Source organism: Macaca fascicularis, chromosome 10 (genome assembly GCF_037993035.2).
Source record: "Macaca fascicularis isolate 582-1 chromosome 10, T2T-MFA8v1.1".
NCBI classification, from domain to species: Eukaryota; Metazoa; Chordata; class Mammalia; order Primates; family Cercopithecidae; genus Macaca; species Macaca fascicularis.
Genome location: NC_088384.1, coordinates 13,859,253 through 13,883,708, shown reverse-complemented (window position 1 = coordinate 13,883,708; position 24,456 = coordinate 13,859,253). Strand labels below are relative to the sequence as shown.

General features: G+C 54.2%; 1 protein-coding gene across 17 annotated transcripts in view; it reads left to right on the top strand.

The window, feature by feature from the left end:
• Positions 1 to 21,818, top strand: part of TRIOBP (TRIO and F-actin binding protein) — a 78,107-nt gene extending 56,289 nt beyond the window's left edge. For 8 of the 17 annotated variants that reach the window (XM_045363663.2, XM_045363665.2, XM_045363662.2 and 5 more), the window contains 12 exons: positions 1,852 to 1,959; positions 2,076 to 2,165; positions 2,529 to 2,638; positions 4,565 to 5,090; positions 6,089 to 6,199; positions 13,534 to 13,681; positions 15,821 to 15,923; positions 16,797 to 16,956; positions 17,031 to 17,144; positions 19,025 to 19,111; positions 19,975 to 20,138; positions 21,114 to 21,818. In XM_045363663.2, the coding sequence (XP_045219598.2) occupies positions 1,852 to 1,959; positions 2,076 to 2,165; positions 2,529 to 2,638; positions 4,565 to 5,090; positions 6,089 to 6,199; positions 13,534 to 13,681; positions 15,821 to 15,923; positions 16,797 to 16,956; positions 17,031 to 17,144; positions 19,025 to 19,111; positions 19,975 to 20,136 (1,719 nt within the window). In that variant the 3' untranslated portion in view covers positions 20,137 to 20,138; positions 21,114 to 21,818. Of the gene's footprint in view, positions 1 to 1,851; positions 1,960 to 2,075; positions 2,166 to 2,528; positions 2,639 to 4,564; positions 5,091 to 6,088; positions 6,200 to 6,352; positions 6,895 to 7,624; positions 7,818 to 13,533; positions 13,682 to 15,789; positions 15,924 to 16,796; positions 16,957 to 17,030; positions 17,445 to 19,024; positions 19,112 to 19,974; positions 20,139 to 21,113 lie in introns of those variants that run through there. The other 9 variants (XM_045363664.2, XM_074003821.1, XM_074003820.1 and 6 more) reach the window with 6 other exon arrangements.
• Positions 21,819 to 24,456: the final 2,638 nt, after the last annotated feature.

The window sequence follows — 24,456 nt, the reverse complement described above, 5'->3', positions numbered from 1 at the left end:
CCATGGAGCTCCACCCAGCTTCCATCTCAGACAGTCATAGGCTAGGCCTGGAAGAGCTAAAGAAACCACTTGGCATAGAACCCCTGTCCTACTTTACAGAGAGGCAATTGAGGTCTGCAGCAGCAACTCCGTTTACTTAGTGAGAGCAAAATGCTTCTAAGAGGCCTGGCCTCCCAGAACAAACCCAACAACCTGATGTCCATCCCTATGCCAACGGCATGACAGCCATACACACAAGAGAGGGTTAGGCACTGCTCACCTCACCAGAAGGTGTAGGGACTTTTTTTTTTTTTTGAGGCAGAGTTTCACTCTTGTTGCCCAGGCTGGAGTACAATGGCGCAATCTCGTCTCACTGCGACCTCCACCTCCCAGGTTCAAGCGATTATCCTGCCTCAGCCTCCCGAGTAGCTGGGATTACAGGCGTGTGCCACCACGCCCATCTAATTTTTTTTGTATTTTTAGTAGAGACAGGGTTTCTCCATGTTGGTCAGGCTGGTCTCAAATTCCCGACCTCAGATGATCCACCCTCCTCAGCCTCCCAAAGTGCTGGGATTGTAGGCGCGAGCCACCACGCCCGGCTGTGGGGACTTCTTAGTAGCCCTACTTTACAGTTCAGAAGACTGAAGCTCAGAAAAGTGGAGACGCTTGCCTAAAGGCACACAGCGAAAAAGGGAACTCTTGGGTACAAAACTCTTTTTCTCAGGGAGGCAATGTGGAAAGAAGCAGAAGGTATCATCCTTGCATGCTCCTTGAAAACTTACCATCTTCTTGAGGAGAGAAACTAAGTACTTGAAACAACCAACAGCACAGACAGGGCTTGGTGATGTGAGGGAACTCCGGGAGGGCTGGGGACCGGGTGACATGCACTGACCTGGCAGTGGGCGGGCCGCAACTGGCATTCCAGTGGAGTGACCAGAAGCCTAGAGGTGGGCTGGGCTTGGCATAATATCGGGCTGTTCTGGCGCCCCCACCCCTTTCCTACGTGTCCTGCCAATCTAACCCCAGCTGGAGCAGAGACAGGCACTGCCGGAAGGCACCCAATCACAAATCCTAAACATACAGGTTAGTGCATTCTCACCCGCTGCGGATGTGGGTAGCCAGCCTACAGATCAAGAAGCAGACCATGCGGCCGGGCGCGGTGGCTCACGCCTGTAATCCCAACACTTTGGGAGGCCAAGGCAGGTGCATCACCTGAGGCCAGGAGTTCGAGACCAGCCTGGCTGACATGGTGAAACCCCATCTCTACTAAAAATACAAAAAGCCGGGCATGACGGCAGGCGCCTGTAATCCTAGCTACTCGGGAGGCTGAGACAGGAATCACTTGAACCCAGGAGGTGGAGGTTGTAGTGAGTGGAGTTTGCACCATTGCACTCCAGCCTGGGCAACAAGAGCAAAACTCCTCTGTCTCAAAAAAAAAAAAAAAAAAAGCAGATCGTGCCTGGCACTCACTCCTACCCTGGGGCCCCGTCCAGTCCTACTTCCCGGGGGACCTTTGTCCCTGACCATGGTGGTGATCTGGGGTAATATGGAAAAAGACGTGACATCCTGGCCCCACTGAGTCCCTGACTTGCTTACACAGATCATCACCCCTCCCTGTCTGCACTGGGTCCAGGGTGCCTGAGGAGCCTTGGCGATCTTAAAAGGGGCTCCAGGAAGGACCAGGGGGGTGTGGTTACGGAGGGGAAGCCAACCCATTTCACAGATGCTAAGAGAGGACATGGAGGGGCCAGGTCTCAAATCGGCATTTTCTGCCTCCCCACCCTTCCTGTGTGCAGAGTAGTGAGTTTGGCAGCCACGCAGGACACCTGTACAATCTCACACACTGGCTCTTTCATTCCATCCTCCTTACAGCCTCCCTCCCCTTCGCTCACCACCACCTCTACTTCACAGTGGAAGAAACACTGGTTTGTGCTGACAGATTCAAGTCTCAAATATTACAGAGACTCCACTGCTGAGGAGGTGAGGCCATGGGTGTACTGATGAACCCCGAGAAGGGCCTGGGGTGGCCTGGCTGGGGTCACTGGGGTGGGTCACACCAGGGCCCACACAGACCATAGTGGGCCCTCATGCTCCAGGCAGACGAGCTGGATGGTGAGATCGACCTGCGTTCTTGCACGGATGTCACCGAGTACGCGGTGCAGCGCAACTATGGCTTCCAGATCCACGTGAGGCTGCGTGCAGCTTGGGGCTGGTGGTGGGCAACGTGGCTGGAGGCCCCTGAGGGAGGTTTTGGTATTGAACGTGGCTCACCATGGAGACTGGATCCCTGTCACTCATTTACCCAGAGGCTCTGTCCTCAGAGCCAAACAGAGCTGTGATGCCAACACTTAGCGTATCTAGGGGAGACGCTGGAGCCGGCAGGGCTCTTCCCAGGCCAATGGAAGGGAGGTTTTGTACCCCCTGCCCACCCCAGACTCAAGACCTTAGATGCCCCTGTGGAAGGAAGGGCCGCCCTCCCCGGGGTCCGTCGTGGGGAGGGAGTCATGCGGCTGGCCATGTGGCAACCTACCTGTGCGGTGGCCTTACAGACCAAGGATGCTGTCTATACCTTGTCGGCCATGACCTCAGGCATCCGGCGGAACTGGATCGAGGCTCTGAGAAAGACCGTGCGTCCAACTTCAGCCCCAGATGTCACCAAGTACGTACTAAGCTGGACTGGGGCCTTGGGGAAGGCACTTTCCGTTGCGTCCCTGAGTGGGTTTCTAGGCACTCACCTGAGGACTGCACATTCTGGGCCCTCGTTTCTCTGTCAACAACATGGGAAGAGAGCAGTGAGCATTCTCAGTATCATCCAGAAGTATGCTGAGGGTTTGAGGTTTGATCTGCCTCCTCAAATGTGATGGGGCCTCTTCTGTGGTGGAGATGCCTGTGAGTCAAAAGCCGCTGCCAGGTGGCTGTTCTGTCTCTGTGCCGTGGGGGCCGTGTCTAAGCCTGTGTTGGGAAGGGGTGGTTAGGTAGTTTGGCCTTGGAGCCCACGCCTCCTGGGATGAGGAGCTCACTCCCTCTGGAGGCTGCCACAGACACTGGGGCAGGAGGGCTGAGTTACCCAGTGGCAGAGTCCCCCACTGTATATACCCCAGATGCCCATGGGGTGCTGGGACTTGGAGCTGCTGGGCAGTGGGAACAGAGTATGGTATTAAAGGGGGCTGGGCTGGGTGTGGTGGCTCACACCTGTAATCCCAGCGCTTTGGGAGGCTGAGACGGGGGGATCACTTGAACTCAGGAGTTCAAGACCAGCCTGGGCAATATAGTGAGACCTCGTCGCTACAAAAAATTTAAAAATTAGCCAGCCGTGGTGGGAGGATCATCTGAACCTGGAGGCCGAGTCCCCCAGCCTGGCCACACGGTGGCTATTCAGCCTTAGGCCAGAGGCTTTCCCGTCTAGGTTTCAGAGTCCCCATCTGTCATGTTAGTGTGTCATGTCTGCACATGTGCGAGGATGTGCCCAGAGCACTTTGTGTACTCTGAAGTGCAGTGAGTTGGACTGTTACTTAGCGTATAGGCCCAGCTGCTTTAAGAAAGAAACCCCGGGCACAGTCGCTTAATTGAGACAGATGTTTATGTGTCCCTTCAGAACAGCCCCGAGGTATGCAGTCCTGGCCTGGTGGGGCTCGCTCTGCCCTTTCAGGGGAGCCACGTGCCGCACCCACTTGGCAGCCTATAGTCACGTGGCTACAGGTAGCTCTGGGAACACTGCAAGTGTAGTTTTTGGCAGGGTGACCACGTACCCGGCTATGACTGTGGATAAAGAGAACTGCTATAGTTGTTCAGAGTTGCCACAACTTGTGTTCTCTGCACCCCGAGGTCCCTGCCTTCACCCCATCAGCAGTGACTGTGGGCATCCCCCTTGCCACTGTGAGCCTTGGGAACCCGGGACATCGTGTCCTACACCAACTCCTTGATCGCCATTTGCAAAAAGCCCTCTGCCTGCTTTCCACATTCGCCCACCCCATCCTCACATCCATCCTGTGAGAGGCGCTGCTGTCCCACATTACAGATGAGGTCACTGCAGCTCAAAGAGGGCAAAGAGACCAGCGTGGTATGGCTCACGTGAGCCTGTAATCCCAGAGCTTTGGGAGGCTGAGGTGGGAGGATCACGTGAGCCCAGGAGTTCGAGATCAACCTGGGCAGTATACTGAGACCCCATCTCTATCAAAAATTTAAAAAATTAGCTGGGCATGGTGGTGCCTTTCTATAGTCCCAGCTACTTCAGAGGCCAGGGCAGGAGGATCACTTGAGCTAAGGAGTTTAAGGCTGCAGTGAACTATGATCACACCACTCTACTTCAGCCTGGGCAGCAGCGTGAGACCCTGTTCCTTGAGAAACAGAAATAAGAGGGATCGAGGGAAGCCAGGCATCCTGGTGGGTCCCTGGGCTGTGGAGTGGTGGAGCTGGGAAGTTCCCGGGCTCTGTTAACCAGGAAGCTTAGGTCAGGCTGCTTCCTTCCCTGGGGTCTGTCTCCAGCCCCTGGCACAGGGCCAGACACACAGGTGTCGCTCCGAAAGTGCTCATTGCGGGACTCAGGAGTGAGGACCCAGCTGACGTGGCTCTGCTGGTGCCCTAGGCTCTCGGACTGTAATAAGGAGAACACGCTGCACAACTACGGCACCCAGAAGGGCCCCCTGAAGGCAGGGGAGCAGCGGGCGGGCGTTGAGGTCGTCAGCCGGGGTGGCCCTCGGAAGGCAGATGGGCAGCGGCAGGCCTTGGACTACGTGGAGCTCTCCCCGCTGACCCAGGCCCCCCTGCAGCGGGCCCGCACCCCGGCCCGCACTCCTGACCGCCTGGCCAAGCAGGAGGAGCTGGAGCGGGACCTGGCCCAGCGCTCCGAGGAGCGACGCAAGTGGTTTGAGGCCACAGACAGCAGGACCCCAGAGGTGCCCGCTGGTGAGGGGCTGCGCCGGGGCCTGGGTGCCCCCCTGACTGAGGACCAGCAAAACCGGCTCAGTGAGGAGATCGAGAAGAAGTGGCAGGAGCTGGAGAAGCTGCCCCTGCGGGAGAATAAGCGGGTGCCCCTCACTGCCCTGCTCAACCAAAGCCGCGGAGAGCGCCGAGGGCCCCCAAGTGACAGCCATGAGGCACTGGAGAAGGAGGTAGGCACCACGCTGGTTCTCTAGGAGGCCCCTTGCCCCCACATCCCTCCAGTCCCTGCGTTCACACCCTGGTATTTGTCCCTTGCACTCCTACAGTGATGGGGAGCTCACCCCTAATCTGTGAGTGTGTACCCCACACTCCTGCGAACTAGAATCTTCTTCCTTAGACCTTAGTAGTTTGGTTTTTTTTTTCCCTGTTCTGCCCTTAGCTGCCATAGGGAAGGGAAGTGGGAAGAGAAGGGAGAGACCTGCCAGGCACTGTGGCTCACACCTGTAATCCTAACACTTTGGGAGGCCAAGGTGGGAGGGTCACTTGAAGCCAAGAGTTTGAGACCAGTCTGTGCAATATGGCGAATCCTCATGTCTACAAAAAAATACAAAAGTTAGCTGGGCGTGCTGGTGCATACCTGTAGTCCCAGCTACTTGGGAGGCTGAGGTGGGAGGATGGCTGGAGCCCGGGAGGCAGAGGGTACACTGAGCCGAGATCACGGCACTCCAGCATGGGCAATAGAGCCAGACTTTGTCTCAAAAAAAAAAAAAAAAAAAAAAGAAGGGAGAGACCGTTTATTGTGTGTCTGCTGCACATGACCTCCCTGCCTGCACTGACTCATGGAATCCTCATAGTGGCCTCTACCGCTAGGGTAGACCTCAGCGGTTTTACTGACGGGAAAACTGAGGCTCCAAGATGTTTCCTCTGTCACCTACATGATGTGTAAACATCTGTGACCATAGTTTCCTGTTCCTCACCCTGTCTAGCCTTCTCTGGGCCAAGGCTCTCCCAGGTCATTGACCTGGCCATCCAGGAAACAGCCCAGCATGTCCCCTGGCCACATCTCACTCCAGGGCTGCTTGCTCTTCTCAAACCCTGAGCCATTCCTACGCCTTCCAGGGATGCTGGGCTTGTATCCGTGTGGAGCTGGAAGCCTGTGGCTCCTCACTGCCTTCCACCAGCCCTGCCCCAGCTTCCAGGCCCTACTGACCACCCTTCTCCCTCATAGGTTCAGGCTCTTCGGGCCCAGCTGGAGGCGTGGCGTCTCCAAGGGGAGGCTCCTCAGAGTGCACCGAGATCCCAGGAGGACGGCCACATCCCCCCGGGCTACATCTCACAGGTAAGGCCAGGGGCTGTTTTTCAGGGGGAGGGGGCAGATTTCTGGTTGCCGTGTTATCAGGAAACAGCTGAGATTTTGGGAGCCCTTCCTGTGTGTGCTGGAACCCAGGTGTGGGGCATTTGACATGCATCATCTCATTTACTCTCCCCACAGCTGGTGGGCGTGATCACTGTGCCCATTTTACAGACAAGGCCACTGAGCTCTGAGAGGTTATGTGACTTGCCTGAGGTCACCCTGCCTGCAGGTGTCAAAGGTGGGATTTGAGCGAGGGTCCGGCTGACTGCAGAGCCTGTGTGTGAGTCCCCGTGTGACACTCTGCACTTGGACCCTTGCCCCGGGGAAGTTGGGGGCCAGTGGCCCCGAGAGTCACTCCCTGAACACAGGGAAATCTTACCGAGGCCCAGCAGGCCAGGCCCCACTCAAGGAGGTCTGCAGGACAGGAGAGCCTCCAGTGGCCCTCACAGAACGCACTGTCTGCCTAGGACAGTGGTTCTCAATGGGGTCCATTTTGTCTTTTGTCCCCCTTGGGGACATGAGGCTGTGTCTGGGAACACTTCTGGTTGTCACAACTAGGGCAAACTAACTCTCTAGAAAAAACGTGTGTGTGTACACATGTATGAGTTTATTATACATTTTACCAATAAAAACAATGCTTAGTACACAATTTACAAATAAAAAATATATAATTTTATTGTGAATTTCATATAGCAAATGGCTTTTTCTCAGAATGCTTTCAGTGATTTTTCCATACTCTTGTATCCACAACCAGTTAACAAACGGCGGTTCTTTTAACATGTATACTGGCCGGGCGCGGTGGCTCAAGCCTGTAATCCCAGCACTTTGGGAGGCCGAGACGGGCGGATCACGAGGTCAGAAGATCGAGACCATCCTGGTTAACACGGTGAAACCCCGTCTCTACTAAAAAATACAAAAAACTAGCCGGGCGAGGTGGCGGGCGCCTGTAGTCCCAGCTACTCGGGAGGCTGAGGCATGAGAATGGCGTGAACCTGGGAGGCGGAGCTTGCAGTGAGCTGAGATCCGGCCACTGCACTCCAGCCTGGGTGACAGAGCGAGACTCCGTCTCAAAAAAAAAAAAAAAAAAAAAAAAAAACATGTATACTGCCTGACGCTTTTGTTTATGGTAACGAGTAAGATGAGAAGACATTTGTCGAAACGTTACTGCTGCATGTTGTGAGTGACTTCTTTGCTAAATCGGACGGTAGATTTTTACTGAGAATATTTGAGAATTTTCTATTAAGAATATTTTTGCGATTTTGTGTTCTATTTACAATGTAATGGTTATAGATATGACACACTTTTAAGTTTACTCTGCATTATTAACATTTTCTTATCACTTGATTAAGTCTAGACAGTCAACAAAACAATAAATCAAGCCCTGATGTGTAATGTTTACCAATTCTGCAGTGTAAATACTCCCACTGTGGCCAATGCTGCATTTCCAGCACAAAGTCCCTGGACACAGAGCTGGGAAGAGATGTCACACTATCCAATAGGATTTCCACCATGCAGATACAGTCGATGTGATTGACCCCAAGAGCATGCATAATAAAACACAGTGAAATAATTAGGAAGTAATAAATTTGAGCATTTATTACCTTGTCTTTAATGTAGTTAATTTAATTATAAGTATATAAATTTAATTTTTGGTGACTGTGCTTAACAACTACATCACATAATTCCTAAAAATTTGACAATCAGCTGTCTGTAGTTATCACACCTATCACACCATTATCTAAAGTAGAAAAGAAGGGGCCAGGCACAGTGGCTCATGCCTGTAATCCCAGCACTTTGGGGAGGCCGAAGTGGGCGGATCACGAGGTCAGGAGAACGAGACCAACCTGGCCAACATGGTGAAACCCTGTCTCTAATAAAATACAAAAAATTAGCCGGGTGTGGTGGTGCGCACCTCTAGTCCCAGCTACTTGGGAAGCTGAGGCAGGGGAATCATTGGAACCCAGGAGGCCCAGGTTGCAGTGAGCCAAGATCGTGCCATGGCACTCCAGCCTGGCAACAGAAAAGAAGACTGAGATCCAGGCCCTAGGCAGGAGGAGCCTTCTAGAAGTTTCCAAGGGGAGGTCACGTCGTGAGGGGGCTCTCAGGAAGGCATTGGCTGGGGCATGAGAAGGAAGGCTGGTTGGTGTCTGTTGTGGAGGCCTTCAGTGCTGAGCTAAGAGTTAGAAGCTCTGGCCTGGCACGGTGACTAACACCTGTATCTCAGCACTTTGGGAGGTGAGATAGGTGGATCACTCGAGGTCAAGTGTTCGAGACCAGCTTGGCCAGCATGGTGAAGCCCTGTCTCTACTAAAAAAAAAGTACAGGCCGGGCGCGGTGGCTCAAGCCTGTAATCCCAGCACTTTGGGAGGCCGAGATGGGCGGATCACAAGATCAGGAGATCGAGACCATCCTGGCCAACCCGGTGAAACCCCGTCTCTACTAAAAAATACAAAAAACTAGTCGGGCAAGGTGGCGGGTGCCTGTAGTCCCAGCTACTCGGGAGGCTGAGGCAGGAGAATGGCGTGAACCCGGGAGGCGGAGCTTGCAGTGAGCTGAGATACGGCCACTGCACTCCAGTTTGGGCGACAAAGCAAGACTCCGTCTCAAAAAAAAAAAAAAAAAAAAAAGTACAAAAGTTATCAGGCCACAGTGGTGGGCACCTGTAATCCCCGCTCTCCAGTGGCAGATTCTCCTGCTGAGGCAGGAGAATCCCTTGAACCTGGGAGGCAGAGGTTGCAGTGAGCTGAGATCCTGCCACTGCACTCCAGCCTGGGTGACAGTGAGACTCTATCTAAAAACAACAACAAAAAGAACAAATCAAACAAAAAGAAGCTCATTCCACAGACTTTCGGAGGTTTGGGGTCAGACAGTGACATCAGGAAAGTGATGTCAGAGTGGAGGGGGCTTGGGAGAGGGCCAGGTGTAAGGTGTTAGGAAATGGCTGAAGGAGGGTGAATGTCAAGGGTATGGAGGAAGGAGAATTTCAGACTGGATGACCGGTGCTACAGAAGGCAGAGGGGCCTTTGGGGGCCCTGAGGCTGGGGCTGCTGCTGCAGGGAAGCCCGGAGACCGTCCTGGGGCCAAGTAGTGGATGGAGGTTCCATTGATGAGTAGGCAGGGGAGTTGGGGTGGGACACAGAGGGCGCGCCCGGGGGCTTACCTTGTCCCGCGGAGGGGCAGGGAGGAGCCAGTGTTGTGCCCTGTAGCCCCCCACCCTGAGGCAGACAGGGGAGTTGGGGGCCCAACACCACAGCTGAAGCAGGTGGGAGGACCTCCGAGGCCCCCAGCCAGGGGGCTTCTGCCTGCGCTCTGCTCTAAGAAGCTCCAGGGGCTGCTTTCTGGGTGGGAGGGGCTGGGACCTATTCATACCCACCTATAGTCAGAGCGGCTTCATCTTCCTCCATTTTATTTTATTTATTTTAATTGTTTTAGAGATGAGGTCTCTCAATGGCACGCAGGCTACAGTGCAGTGGCACAGAGGCTCACTGCAGCCTTGAACTCTAGGGCTCAAGCAATCTTCCCACCTCAGCCCACAGGCTACACTACCGTGCCTGGCTAATTTAAAAAATTTTTTTGTAGACACAAGGACTCACTATGTTGCCTGGGCTGGTCTTGAACTCCTGGGCTCAAGTGCTTCTCCCATTTTGGCCTCCTGAAGTGCTGGGGGTACAGATGTGACCACTGCACTGGCCCGTCTTTGTCCATTTTACTCATAGAGCCAGCTTCAGATTTCCTTTGGATCAAGGCTCTGCCACTACTATGAAGTTTAAAAGGCACTGCTTTGGCTTCTCAGCTTACAGGTGGCAAAACTGAGGCCCACAGAAGGGTGTGACCTTTGAGCTATAGGCAAACCTGTGTCTGGGGTCCAGGCGTTCTGGTTCCCCGGTGCCCCATTGGGCGCATCAAAGTCTGTCGGTGTTTCGTCCCGTTAGGGTGGGGTGGGCAGGGGGAGCAGGTGGGAGGGGAGAAGGGAATAACTGGGAAACAGAACTGAAGACCAGGCAGGTGGAGGAGTGACCCCAGATGTGGAGGGCGGCAGAGAAGAGGTGCTGAGTCATCTGTGTCACCCTCAGGCATGGGAGGAGGCGGCTGGAAACTGGTGGACCTGGAGGAGTGACAGCTGGGAGGGATTCCCCAGCTGGTATCTCAGGCTGAGTGGGTGCCCTGCCTTCAGGGGTTGGGGGCTTGCTGCTGCAGGACAGCTGTTGAGTGGTCTGGGGCTTCACCCACTGGATGTCTGGTAAAGAGAACCCTTCCCCACTATTGCAGTGGGAGACATGAGGCATTTCTTTATCTTCTTTGATGTCCATGTCAGAGGTGGCAGCCAGGATCAGGACACCTTGGGCCACTCAGGAAGGTAGGTGAGAGAGCAGCCCCTGGCCGCCTAGGAGCCCCTCTTTGTCAGCTGAGTCCCACCTCCTGATGTCAGCCCCTGCACCCCTGAGCTGCTGGGTCTGCCTGGTCTGGCCCTTTGCAGAGGAGCAGTGCCCACCCCCACATTGCTGGGCTCCCCAGTGGTGGGTGCTGGCATACCGACTCCCTCTGTGCGCAGGGTTCCCGTGCCCAGGGAGCCTCGGGGGCTGGTCCTGCAAGGCCTCCTTTACAGACGCCAAGACTGAAACTCAGAGGGGGCAAGGAGTTTGTTCAGGTTTACTCCAAGGCGCAGCCAGGATGAAGACCCCCCTCTGAGGTTGAAAGCCGTGTTCTGTTGTCCTTAGCCAGAAGACATATAGAGGGCAGGAACGGAAGCCAGGGGACAGCCACCCCTGTCCCCACATAAAGCTCTTGGCCCTCGCTCTTCTATCAAATCATCCCCTGCAGCTGGGCGCGGTGGCTCAAGCCTGTAATCCCAGTACTTTGGGAGGCCGAGACGGGCAGATCACGAGGTCAGGAGATCGAGACCATCCTGGCTAACACGGTGAAACCCTGTCTCTACTAAAAAACACAAAAAACTAGCTGGGCGTGGTGGTGGGCGCCTGTAGTCCCAGCTACTCAGGAGGCTGAGGCAGGAGAATGGCGTAAATCCGGGAGGCAGAGCTTGCACTGAGCTGAGATCCGGCCCCTGCATTCCAGCCTGGGCGACAGAGCGAGACTCGTCTCAAATAAATAAATAAATAAATAAATAAATATCCCCTGCAGCATAGGTGTGGCTGCCGGTGAGGTGGGGAGGTGGCCTGTGCGTGGGGGAGACACAGTCCCTCATCTGGCCCTCTGTGCCTCAGTTTCTTCCCTGGCTCTTCTTCCCCTTCCCTTTTTAATGACCTTAAACATTTTTTTAATTATCAAAAAAAAAGGTTTACATTTTCAAAAATAATTTAAACAAACTGAAAGGGTGGAAATCAACACCCCCACAGTCCTTCCGCTGCCAGCTGCCACCCCGGGGTCCCGTTGGTGGCTGCTGCTGCCTGCCTATCAGTTTCTGGTGGCAGCTGTAACCTGTCACCACAGCTGCCTAAATAATGCACACGTATTACCTCACACTTCTGTAGGCAAGAAATCTAATGCGGGTCTTGCTGTGCTGCAGCCGAGGCAGGCATGGGCAGCCAAGGCAGGCACCCGTTGTATCCTTTGCCTTCTGTGGCTTCTGGTGGCCACCCGCATCCCTTGGCTCTCAGCCCCTTCATCTTCAAAGCCTGCAGAGGGGACGTCGAGTCCTTCTCCCGCCACATCACTCTGACCATCCCTTCCTGGTCACACCTCCCTTGAACTCTTCGCTTCTGCCCCCTTCGTCCACTTTTAAGGACCCTTGTGATTACACTGGGCTTGAGAGATAATCCGGGATAATCTCCCGATTTAAAGGTCAGCTGATTAGCAACCTTAATTCCCTCTGTAGCCTGAATTCCTCTTTGCCACGTAACATGATGTAGTCACAGATCCTAGGAGTAGAATGTGGAAGACTTTGGGGGGCTATCATTCTACCCCCCACAATATCCTCCCTACCTTTTCTGTGTTTTCGCGTCCATTCACTGGGACGGACAGGTCTGCACCTTTGTTCCCGTGAGTGGGATCATACCATGTGTAGTGTCAGAAGTCAACTTTCACCACCTCATTTTGGGATCTTTTTCCACAGCATCCACACAAAAACTCTGTCTAGCGGCTGCCTGTGGCCCATTGTCAAGCTCGATCCCATCATTTATTCAAGAGTTCCCCTGATAGGGACTTAGATTGTTTCTAGTTTTCATCTGTTACCAACCTTGCCGTAGGGAATACCCTTGTTCCAGAAGTCTCTGTACACATACAACTTTCTGTGGGATCATTCCTAGGAGTGGACCTGCTAGGTCAACCAGTGGGGTCGCAGAATGTGATGATGCCACGGGACCACCCCTGCCCCCCTGTGACACCGTCATAGCAGACACTCCCAGCAGTGGGTATTATTAATCTTTGAGATACTTGCCCATCTTATCTACTAAGCCTTATTTTGTATTACATCATCAGTTTCAGCTCATTTACTGAGCACCTGCCACATGTCAGGCCCTGGCCTAGACCCTAGGGACCCAGGCAGATGTTCTCAGTCTTCAGGGAACTTAGAGTTTCAGGGAACTTATGGTTTGGCAGAAGTAGAACCTTCTGAGGCAGAGGAGAGGCTTCCCAGAGACAGAGCTAGGAGAGACATTTAAACTGGGCTTCAGGTCAGTAAATTATCCAGGGAGGTAAAGTTGCCCAAAAAAACATTCCAGGCTGGGCGCAGTGGCTCACGCCTGTAATCCCAGCACTTTGGGAGGCCAAGGTCGGCAGATCACAAGGTCAGGAGTCCAAGACCATCCTGGCTAACACAGTGAAACCCCATCTCTACTAAAAATATAAAAATTAGCCGCGCGTGGTGGTGGGCACCTGTAGTCCCAGCTACTTGGGAGGCTGAGGCAGGAGAATCGCTTGAACCTAGGAGGCGAAGGTTGCAGTGAGCTGAGATCACTCCACTGCACTCCTGCCTGGGTGACAGAGCAAGACTCTGTCTCAAAAAAAAAAAAAAAATTCCAGGCAGTGGGAATAGCATGAGCTAAAGCTCAGAGGTGTGAACGTGCTGCAACCATAACTATAAGATTGCTTGGCAGAGAAGGACCAGGGATGAGACCGTAAAGGTCAGCCATGGAAACAGAGACTTGACTCTAAGACGGGGAGGTCCTGGAGGGCTTAAGGTGAGGTTTGTGAATGAGGAGCCGTGGGGTGGGGGTGGGAGCAGGAGCAGGTGCAGACTGGAGGTGCCGGGACCCAGGAAGAGGTGGTGTACCTGCCCCTGAACCTTCTCCTCTGAAGGCTGGGGAAGGGCTGCTGTCCAGAGGAATGGGGCAGCCGGTGATACCCTGGCCTCCGGCCCACAGGAGGCATGTGAGCGCAGCCTGGCAGAGATGGAGTCCTCACACCAGCAGGTGATGGAGGAGCTGCAGCGGCACCATGAGCGGGAGCTGCAGCGGCTGCAGCAGGAGAAGGAGTGGCTCCTGGCCGAGGAGACGGCAGCCACGGCCTCAGGTATGGACCCTGGGTGGGGCACAGTGGGCTGGGCCCTGAGCCTCTGTGCTGAGGCTCCTCCTAGCCAAACTGGGGAGGACTTTATCAAATAAGATGTAGGGATCTCAGTGCCACATTTGGGGTAAAGGGTCAGCAGGGGTTGGAAGCCCCAAGAACTGGCCTGTAGCCCTGCTTGAAAAGGGAAACTGAGGCAGTAAAAGACACCCTCCCCACCCCCAACACCACCACTACCATGGGTGGTGAGTCCTCCTGCTCAGGGGCCTGCAGCCACCATAGAGTGCCTAAAGCCACACGCTACCTACATGCAGCGGGGAGAGGCTGATCAGCTGCATCCCCTGTCCTCACAGGAGTGCCTGCTCCCTGGGCACATGGGCTAGACCCTGGGGAGAACAGGGGAAAGTGTGAGCGTTGTCCATGCCAGCTGTGTACCAGGCACTGGGCCCCCACATGTTTCCCAAGGGAGCATCCTTCATCCTGGACAATTCCCTCCCCTCCTGCCACCACACACCTGCTGTGTGCCTGGCACATTCCTAGGCATCACTAGGGGTTTGTAGAACAATAGAAATGCTGGCAATGTCACATGATCTGAAGCTCACAACCTGCCAGTGCTGTGCCAAGTGCTCATGCACTTGAACCCAGCCCTGGGGCCAGTGTGCTCTGCATTTTAGGAAGACCGTCTTTGCAGCCACATGTGTTAGAGACCCCTTTCTCCTCAGCAGTCTGGACTTCGCCCTGTAATCTGGCACTAAGGTTTCTGCTGTGAAATAGATAAAAATCACACTTAAGTGTAGTAATAAAGACCATAAATAGCCTCATGTCCATTCAGGGTGGGGATTGTCACCAAAAGAGTTACCAGAGGCCAGGTGCAGTGGTTCATGCCTGTAATCCCAGCACTTTGGGAGGCCAAGGCAGGCGGATCACCTGAGGTCAGGAGTTCGAGACTAGCCTGGCCAACATGGTGAAACCCCACCTCTAATAAAAATACAAAAATTAGCCGGGCATGATGGTGGGCTTCTGTAATCCCAGCTACTCAGGAGGCTAAGGCAGGAGAATTTGTTAAACCCAGGAGACAGAGGCTGCAGTGAGCTGAGATTGCACCACTGTACTCCAGCCTGGGTGGCAGAGTGAGACTCCATTTAAAAAAAAAAGAAAAAAAGCCTGGGTACTGTGGCTCATGCCTGTAATCCCAGCACTTTGAGAGGCTGAGATGGGTGGATCATAAGGTCAGGAGTTCAAGACCAGCCTGTCCAAGATGGTGAAACCCTGTCTCTACTAAGAATACAAAACTTAGCCATGCACAGTGGCAGGTGCCTGTAATCCCAGCTACTCAGGAGGCTGAGGCAGGAGAGTCGCTTGAAAGCGGGCAGCAGAGGTTGCAGTGAACCAAGATTACACCACTGCACTCCAGCCTAGGTGACAGAGTGAGACTCCAGAGGTTTGAGATTTTAGAATTGTGGGTAAAACTATGGGTGGCACTTATTTAATCCTCACAACAGCCCTGAGTGAGAAAAAAAAAGCCTCGGTCTCAGTCCTTAGGAGCTCACAGTCTGAGAATAAAGCCAGCAGGAGCTAATGTTGGGGCATTTACTCTGAGCCATGCTTTGTTCTAAATGCTTCACACACCTTCCAGTAACCCCATGAAGGAAAGGCACTGTTGTTATCTATCCCTGTTTTCCAGATAAGGGACCGGAGGCACGAGGGGTTAAGTCACCTGTGCAAAGTCACATCGATTTATGCTGACTGTGGAGCCTGAGCTCTTGACCACTAGGCTGGGCAAAGCAGATAGGCCTTGTTTGAGAGCCCTCAGAGTCTGCAGGGAGGGTGTACTAGGTGGGGTCCTACCCGGAAATCACTAGAACAGGAGGTACCAATGGTCAGACACTGAGCTGTCTCCCCAGCAGGGCCCATCCAACAGGATTATCTTTCCTTAATAGATGGGCTCAGAGAGGTTGAGCAGCTTACCCCAAGCCACTCATTTTATGACACAGCCTGGGCTGCTCTGGACTCCTGGTTCGGTGCTCTTTGCGTAGCACTCCTTGGTCCTGTCTCCACCAGTACATGTGGTGTCTCAGAGCTGGTGGCACTTGGTGCTCCTGACCCCCCTCTAGTCTCTCTTGTGCCTCTCTGCCCTGCTTCCAGCCATTGAAGCCATGAAGAAGGCCTACCAGGAAGAGCTGAGCCGAGAGCTGAGCAAAACACGGAGTCTCCAGCAGGGCCCAGATGGCCTCCGGAAGCAGCACCAGTAAGATGATGCCAGGGCCCAACTGCCCACCCTGATGGTTATGGGTTGAGGAACTTTGCTGAGGCCCCTTGGCAGAGGACACATCAGTTTGTCCCTAGCTGAGATTCCTGCTCCAGTCTCATGGATGCAAGAAACAGAAGTAGAATGTCCTCAGGCGGACCCCATGCCAGTCCTCACAGACAGTTCTTCAGGTGCCTTCTTGTCTTCGCTGGTCCCGGCCTCCACCCACCTCTTCACCCCTTAGTCTCCCCTAGAGCTCGGCTGCAGTGTCACTGTTGACCAGTAGGCCTCTCCCTGCCCCAGAGCACAGTTTTGGAATGTTGAGGCTTCAGGGACTTTAAAGATGGGCTCCTCCGGCCGGGCACGGTGGCTCACGCCTCAATCCCAGCACTTTGGGAGACTGAGGCAGGCGGATCACCTGACGTCAGGAGTTTGAGACTAGCCTGGCCAACATGGTGAAACCCCATCTCTACGAAAAATACAAAAGTTAGCTGAGTGTGGTGGCGGGTGCCTGTAATTCCAGCTACTTGGGAGACTGAGGCAGGAGAATCACTTGAACCCAGGAGGTGGAGGTTGCAGTGAGCCAAGATTGTGCCACTGCACTCCAGCTTGGGCAACAAGAGTGAGAGCAAGACCCCATTTAAAAAAGAAAGAAAAAGGAAAAAAGATGGGCTCCTCCAAGCCACCCTCACTTAGGGGAAATACCTGTAGCCCAGAGAGGCTATCACTGGTTCACAGCCCCACAGCAGGCTAAACGCAAACCTAAAGAGGGAACCGCAGAGTCCTGGCATGCTTTGAGTCTGCCCTGACTGGACTCCAGGCTTGGCAGGGGCAAGATAACCTGTGCTCTCCTTTGCTCCTCCTCTGGGGCAGGTCAGATGTGGAGGCACTGAAGCGGGAGCTGCAGGTGCTATCGGAGCAGTACTCGCAGAAGTGCCTGGAGATAGGGGCGCTCACGCGGCAGGCCGAGGAGCGTGAGCACACACTGCGCCGCTGCCAGCAGGAGGGCCAGGAGCTGCTGCGCCACAACCAGGTGGGCCTGGCCCCAAGTTGAGGGGACATGGGCGGGTCCCAGCACCCCTCCCCTGACCACCGTGCCTCTCCCAGGAGCTGCATGGCCGCCTGTCAGAGGAGATAGACCAGCTGCGTGGCTTCATTGCCTCACAGGGCATGGGCAACGGCTGCAGGCGCAGCAATGAGCGGAGTTCCTGCGAGCTGGAGGTGAGTGCCCTCACTAGCACCAGGCAGCCCAGTGGTTCTCGGGGCAGGGCTATGGTGCACCCCCACCACAGGCTGCATGTCACCTGTGGCAGGAAAGCCAAGTCTCTGAGTGGCTTGGCCAGCCTGACTAGGCCAGAACACCTACTACGCATCCAGTAGCCAGAATTCTTCCCTCCCGCCTGCGTTGTGTCACCTACCTGCCGTGTACCATAGGAAATCACTCCACTTCTTTGAGTCCCAGTAGCTCATCTGTAAAATGGCACCAGCACCCCAGCACCTTCCTTACTGGGAAATATTGGGGTAAGAAAATGTGTGTGTGTGTGTGTGTGTGTGTGTGTGTGTGTGTGTTTACTGATATTGGGGTAAGAAAATGTGTGTGTGTGTGTGTGTGTGTGTGTGTGTGTTTACTGATATTGGGGTAAGAAAATGTGTGTGTGTGTGTGTGTGTGTGTGTGTTTACTGATATTGGGGTAAGAAAATGTGTGTGTGTGTGTGTGTGTGTGTGTGTTTACTGATATTGGGGTAAGAAAATGTGTGTGTGTGTGTGTGTGTGTGTGTGTGCGCGCGCCAGGATCACTGTAGTCTTTTCTTTCCTTTTCTTTCTTTCTTTTTTTTTTTTTTTTTTTGAGACAGAGTCCCGCTCTGTCACCCAGGCTGGAGTGCAGTGACACGATCTTGGCTCACTGCAACCTCTGCCTCCCCAGTTCAAGTGATTCTCCTGCCTCAGCCTCCCAAGTAGCTAGGATTACAGGCCTGCACCACCACACCTGGCTAATTTTTTATATTTTTGGTAGAGACAGGGTTTCACTATGTTGGCCAGGCTGGTCTCAAACTCCAGACCTCAAGTGATCCGCTGGCCTTGACCTCCCAAAGTGCTGGGATTACAGTGTGAGCCACCATACCCAGCCTCAGTATTTCTTTCTTTTCTTTTTCAGACAGAGTTTTGCTGTTGTTGCCCAGGCTGGAGTGCAGTGGCACCATCTCGGCTCACTGCGGCCTCTGCCTCCTGGGTTCAAGCCATTCTCCTGCCTCAGCTTCCCAAGTAGCTGGGATTACAGGCATGTGCCACCATGCCTGGCTAATTTTGTATTTTTAGTAGAGACAGGGTTTCTCCATGTTGATCAGGCTGGTCTTGAACTCCCAACCTCAGGTGATCTGCCCACCTCGGCCTCCCAAAGTGTTGCGATTACAGGCATGAGCCACCGTGCCCAGCCGATATTTTATTTCTTTAACAAACACTTAGGTGAGGCTTACTGTGTACCTAGAACTTCTGGAAGCCCTTTTTGTCTGTTAACTCATCTAATCTTCCTGACAGCTCCATACATTAGCTACTGTTACTGTCCCCATTTACAGATTAGGAAACTGAGACACAGGAAGGTCAAGTACCTTACCAAAGCTTGCATAGCTGGACTGGGATTTGAACCAGGCAGTCTGGCTCCATTCTGAGCTTTTAAGCCTCCCCAGACCTGGCTGAATTTGTTTCCTCCTTGGTCAGGTCAGCAGCACCTGGCCCTCAGGGTTGGGGAGGGGTTAATGAGGTGCCTTGTGGAGTAGCTCAGCCTGCTCAGGTTTATGTAGGGCTTCTTTTCATCCATCTTACCCCTGAAGTGAGAGCCTGGTGCTGCATGAGGGCTGCAGCAGAGATGACCATGAGATATCCATTCACACAGGCTGGACAGGGGTGAGAGTAAGGGAAGGCAAAGCAGGGGAATCAAAGAGGGCTTCCTGGAGGAGTCTGCCTCCAGGGTTTAGAGGGTTTTGGTGCAGATAGGGGCTGCATTCTAGGGGCCTGAGGCAGAGAAAACCCGGGCTGCAGGGCACTGTGGGCCAGGGTAACTCTGGCTTCTGGCCCTGGATCAGCCCAGCACCTATATCCCCAGGTGCTGCTTCGTGTAAAAGAGAATGAACTCCAGTACCTGAAGAAGGAAGTGCAGTGCCTCCGAGACGAACTCCAGATGATGCAGAAGGTAGGACCCGCTGCTGGGCGTGGGGGCCGTGGGGGCCTCTGGAGCCACCTGGATGCCATCCCGTGAGCACCTGCTCTGTGCCAAGCCCTCCACTTGCTTCATCCTTCCTCAGGCTCTCCTGTGCTTCTCCCATGTAGGTGTTGTCATCCCCATTCACTGACAGGGAAACTAAGGCTAAGAAAGGGGAAGTGACTTCCCCAAGGCCGTACTTGCTTCTGTTTATTTAGTGTTATTTAATTTATTGATTATTATTGAGCACCTCCTATGTCCCGGGCACTGTGCTAGGTGCTGGGAAGACAGATGTGAACAAAATAGCCCCAAATCTCTGCTGTGGGGAGCTTGCACTCCAGTGAGAATAACCGCGTTGCTAGGAGTTGGGTGGGTCGGGGTTCAGCCCAAGTCTGAGTCTGCAGCCCGCCTGGCCCACTGTTGGCTGCTATGTCACTGCCTGGTGCATTCTGTCAGTTTGGGGCAGGAAGTGGACGTGTTGGTGGCTCTGTAAGCGCACGTGAGCCAGACCATGTTTACCACACTTGAAGAACAGGTGGCGTGAACTCACGGGAAGGGCCCAAGCACCCAGCCAGGCTGACCTGGTTCTCATCCTAGCCACTCACTGCCCTGCGGTCTTGGGCAAAATCTCCTTCCCCCAAACAGGATGAGGATGACAATGACACCTGTGTCCCTAGGTGGTACCAGGGAGGTGGGAGAGGGAAGCCCAGGACCCAGGGCCATCTCGGGGAGCCACCTGGAGGGATGAAGCGAGGGGCTGTGGGGAGGTCTGGCTGCTGGTACTGCCCATGTGCCAGGTGGGCAGGACTGGAGGGAGAGGCTTCATGCCCTCATACCTGCCTCCTGCCCCCCAGGACAAGCGCTTCACCTCGGGAAAGTACCAGGATGTCTACGTGGAGCTGAGCCACATCAAGACGCGGTCCGAGCGGGAGATCGAGCAGCTGAAGGAGCACCTGCGCCTTGCCATGGCCGCCCTCCAGGAGAAGGAGTCAATGCGCAACAGCCTGGCTGAGTAGAGGTGGGTGCCAAGGTGTGCGCCCTGCACGGTGGGCAGGGGCTGAGGCTCTCCCACAACCAGGACTCCTGGACCACCCCAGCCAGGCCACTTTCTTCTTCTGGCCTCCAATTCCTGTTTTGTAAAAGGGACGATGAACCCAGCAACACGGGATTGTTGCAGAGATCCCATCAGTCCCGGGCCACAGGCTGCTTCATCAGCTTAAGCCTGTTCCTTCAGAGCTGGGCGGCACAGTGCAGAGCCATGGCCTGCTCAGTGCACCCCCCTTCTTGGGGCTGGAGGCAAATGCAGTGTTCACATCCCTGACCCCCACAGGGAGTCTCCACTGAGCTTCACACACAGACATCGCACACCAAGGCCAGGCCTCTGTCCCATTTAGTCTTACACTCGTTGTTGACTTAGCAGGGCTCAAAGTGGTTGGTTGATTGGTTGTTTTGAGACAAGGTCTTACTCTTACCTGGGCTGGACTGCGGTGATACAATCACGGCTCACTGCAGCCTCAACCTCCTAGGCTCAAGGGATCCTCCCACCTCAGCCTTCAGAGTAGCTGGGACCACAGGCCCACACCACCATGCCCAGATAATTTTTGTACTTTTTGCATAGGCGAGGTTTCGCCATTATTTCCCAGGCTGGTCTCGAACTCCTGGGCTCAAGCAGTCTACCTGCCTCAGCCTCCCAAAATTCTGAGATTACAGGCATGAGCCGCTGCACCTGGCCAAAGTGTTCTTATTTTTGCTTTTCCAATGCCACATCTACCTGGAGCATCCTCTTTCTGCTAAATCCTCGTGGACTTCCAAAGGCACACAGGAGAGGCCACCCTATGGCCGAGCTACTCGCGAAGGAGCTAGGAAGAGCGGATCTGACTACCTTCAGGGCTGAGAGGTGGTGGAAGGACCCACTCAGCACCCTTGCTTGGCCTTGGGATAGCCTCGCAGCCCCTCAGCCCAGGCCTCAGCCCTGTCGCACCTTGTCTTTCAGGTCCCGCTCAGCTGCAGACCCTCCAGGCTGGAGGACCAGCCGCCCTCTTTCCCTCGTGGATGGAAGTCAAAAGCCAAGCTTTCTCCCCACCCTCTGTGGGCCACACGTGCACTTGCACCCACCACACACACCCACACACAGACACAGACACACACACACACGTGCACACATGTACACACGGACACACACACACACACACACTCTGCGTATCTGAGCGCGCCCCTCGCACTGGGTCTTACCTTGCACCTTCTTCAGGATTTTATATGTGAAGAGATTTTTATATAGATTTTTTTCCTTTTTTTCCAAAACACTTTATACTTTAAAAAAAAAAAAAAAAAAATTCCTGGTGGTCGTGTGCCTCCAGCCCTGGTCCCCGCTCTGTCTCCAGCCACCCTCTGCTTGGGCTTCTGGGCTCGTGGCCCTGGTCCGGGGGTCTGGCGGAGGCCCAGGCAGCAGCCATGGCAGGGTATCTCTGCAGGGGAGAGGCGGGAGCCTGCCACCTTCCTCCTACCCTACCTCCTACTAACACTTCCTGCCCCATTTGGACCTGTACCATGGGGCTCAGGACAGAGGGAGCCAGCAGCTGGCTTCCATGGCCCCACAGCCTCCTCTGAGGCTGTGCTGGGTGCGGAACCGCCGGAGCCACCCAAAAGGTGATTCTTTCCTGCCCCCTGAACCTCTTAACTTAATAAAATGTTCCAGCAAGTTCTGGTGTCCTAGATGGCTGATAGAACAGAAATGGAGATTGGGGTTTCTTGAAGTGGCTTCCCTACTCACACCCTACCCACACCCCACCCTTCCTAAAGCAGTGGCCTCTGGGCTTCTGAGGGTGGGGCTGAAAATCCAAGGTCCCCCTTAGTAAGGACTGCGACGCCCCCAGTGTGGCTTACAGGCCAGTGGCAGCGGAAGCAAGTGAGAAATAGCAAGTCCAGCCCCACCCCGACCTACTGAACCAGCGTCTGCATTTTAACAGGTGCCCCAGTGATTCACGGGACCTTCAAAGTCTGGGGAGCACTGGAGTGGGGCCCAGGGCCCAGGCCTGAGAGAGAGACGTGGAGCTAAGACTGGCCCTGACCATGACCTTGGGCAAGTCACACCCCTCACTAAGCCTCAGTTTGCTTCTCCATCAAATGGGTGTTTTTCTTTCAGTCCCAGTCCTCTCCTGAGGCTTTTCCCAGAGGTCATACCCAACCCTGGGCAGGGGTGAGGGCAGGGTTGTGGCTGCCCCAGGCCCAGGTCCAGCGGGCTGGGAGTCCTCACCATGGCCAGCTGTGCTGATTGTGGTCTCATGGGGCTGGGAAGAGGTCGCATTTCTGAGCCACAGAAACAAGCCACATCCGGTAGGGGTCCTGGAAGGCTGTGAACGCAGAAGAGACCCTGAGCCAGCCTGCAGGTGGAAGAGTACCTTTGGAGGCAGCTTTGAAAGATGACTCTTCGAGATGGAAGAATCAGGAAGGGCCTTCCACGCGGAGGCACCAGCAGGAGCAAACGTCCCTGTGTGTTCAGGGAAAGACCCACAGGAGAGTGACCGCGGGCAGTGAGGGGAGATTGTTTCCCATTCCCTTGCCAGGGATTGCTTGAGGAATGGACATGGGATGCAGTTCCAGCCAGTGAAATGCGAGGGGAAGTCTTGGGAGCGGGGTGGAGGAGGTCATCTAGGAAGGGCGTCCTTGGTGTTAGAAAGAGGCACAAGATGGCCGGGCACAGTGGCTCATGCCTGTAATCCCAGCACTTTGGGAGGCCGAGGTGGGCGGATCACGAGGTCAGGAGATTGAGACCATCCTGGCTAACACAGTGAAACCCTGTCTCTACTAAAAAATACAAAAAACTAGCCGGGCGAGGTGGCGGGCTCCTGTAGTCCCAGCTACTCGGGAGGCTGAGGCAGGAGAATGGCGTAAACCTGGGAGGCGGAGCTTGCAGTGAGCTGAGATCCGGCCACTGCACTCCAGCCTGGGCAAAAGAGCGAGACTCTGTCTCAAAAAAAAAAAAAAAAAAAAAAAAAAAATTAGTCGGGCGTGGTGGCAGGCGCCTGTAATCCCAGTTACTTGGGAGTCTGAGACAGGAGAATGGCGTGACCCCTGTAGGCAGAGGTTGCAGTGAGCCGAGATAGTGGCACTGCACTCCAGCCTGGGCAACAGAGCTAGACTCCATCTCAAAAAAAAAAAAAGGCAGAAGAGGCCAGGCGTGGTGGCTCATGCCTGTTATCCCAAAACTTTGGGAGGCCAAGGCAGGGAAATCAGCTGAGGTCAGGAGTTCGAGACCAGCCCGGCCAACATGGTGAAACCCCGTCTCTACTAAAAATACAAAAAATTAGCCAGACATGGTGCCAAGCGCCTGTAATCCCAGCTACTCAGGAGGCTGAGGCAGGAGAATCACTTGAACCCAGGAGGTAGAGGTTGCAGTGAGCCAAGATCACGCCACTGCATTCTAGCTGTGTGACGAGCAAAACTCCAACAAAAAAACAAAGGAGGGGGCACAAGGAGGGGACACTTCTCTCCTTGCCTTGTCGCCATCTTCCCTCATCAATAGCTAAAAATGGCAGAGCAGAAAGAAGAGAGAGCCAGGACCCCATGCCATCAAATCCCCCAGCCTTGGCACTGCCCTGCCTCAGCACTGCTTGTCTTTGGAGATCAGGAACATTCCTAGCTACTGGGAGATGGGATGCCTGCTGCTGGCAGCTCTGCCGTCCATCCTCACCATCCCACCGTCCTCCCAGGACAGCTCTCCATCCCATCCTCTGCCTCCCTTCTAGCCTCAACCTAACTCAGAGCTCCCCCGTCTCACACCTGGGTTGCGGGAACATCCCCTTTACCAACCCCCCTCCCATCCCTCCTCAGGGCTTCCTAGGGGAGCTACAAAAACCAGGCCAGTCTCTGAAAGGTGCTCCACATCTCATGAAAAACCATGAGATCCCACTGCCCCACTATTAGAATAGCTCAGAGGAGAAGGTCTGCCGGTACCAAGTGCTGGTGGGGATACAGAGAACGGCAGCTCCCAGGTGCTGTTGGTGCGAGTGTGCTTTGTGCAACCACGGTGGGAAACTGACAGGTTCTCATCAAGTTAAATACGCATCTACCCTATGGCCTAGCATTTCCACTCCTGCTTACACATCCAGGATAAATGAGCGCTTACATGCACAAAAGAATGAGTACCGTAATACTCGTATCAGCAAATAAACAATATAGCTGTCCATCAGTAGTAGAATGAATAAATTGTGGTATATTCATACTTTGGAATACTATACAGCTATTAAAAAAAAAAACCTGCTACACACAAAAATGTTGGTGAATCTTTCAGACATAATGTTGACCAAAAATAGCCACAGAAGAATGTAAGGCTGTAC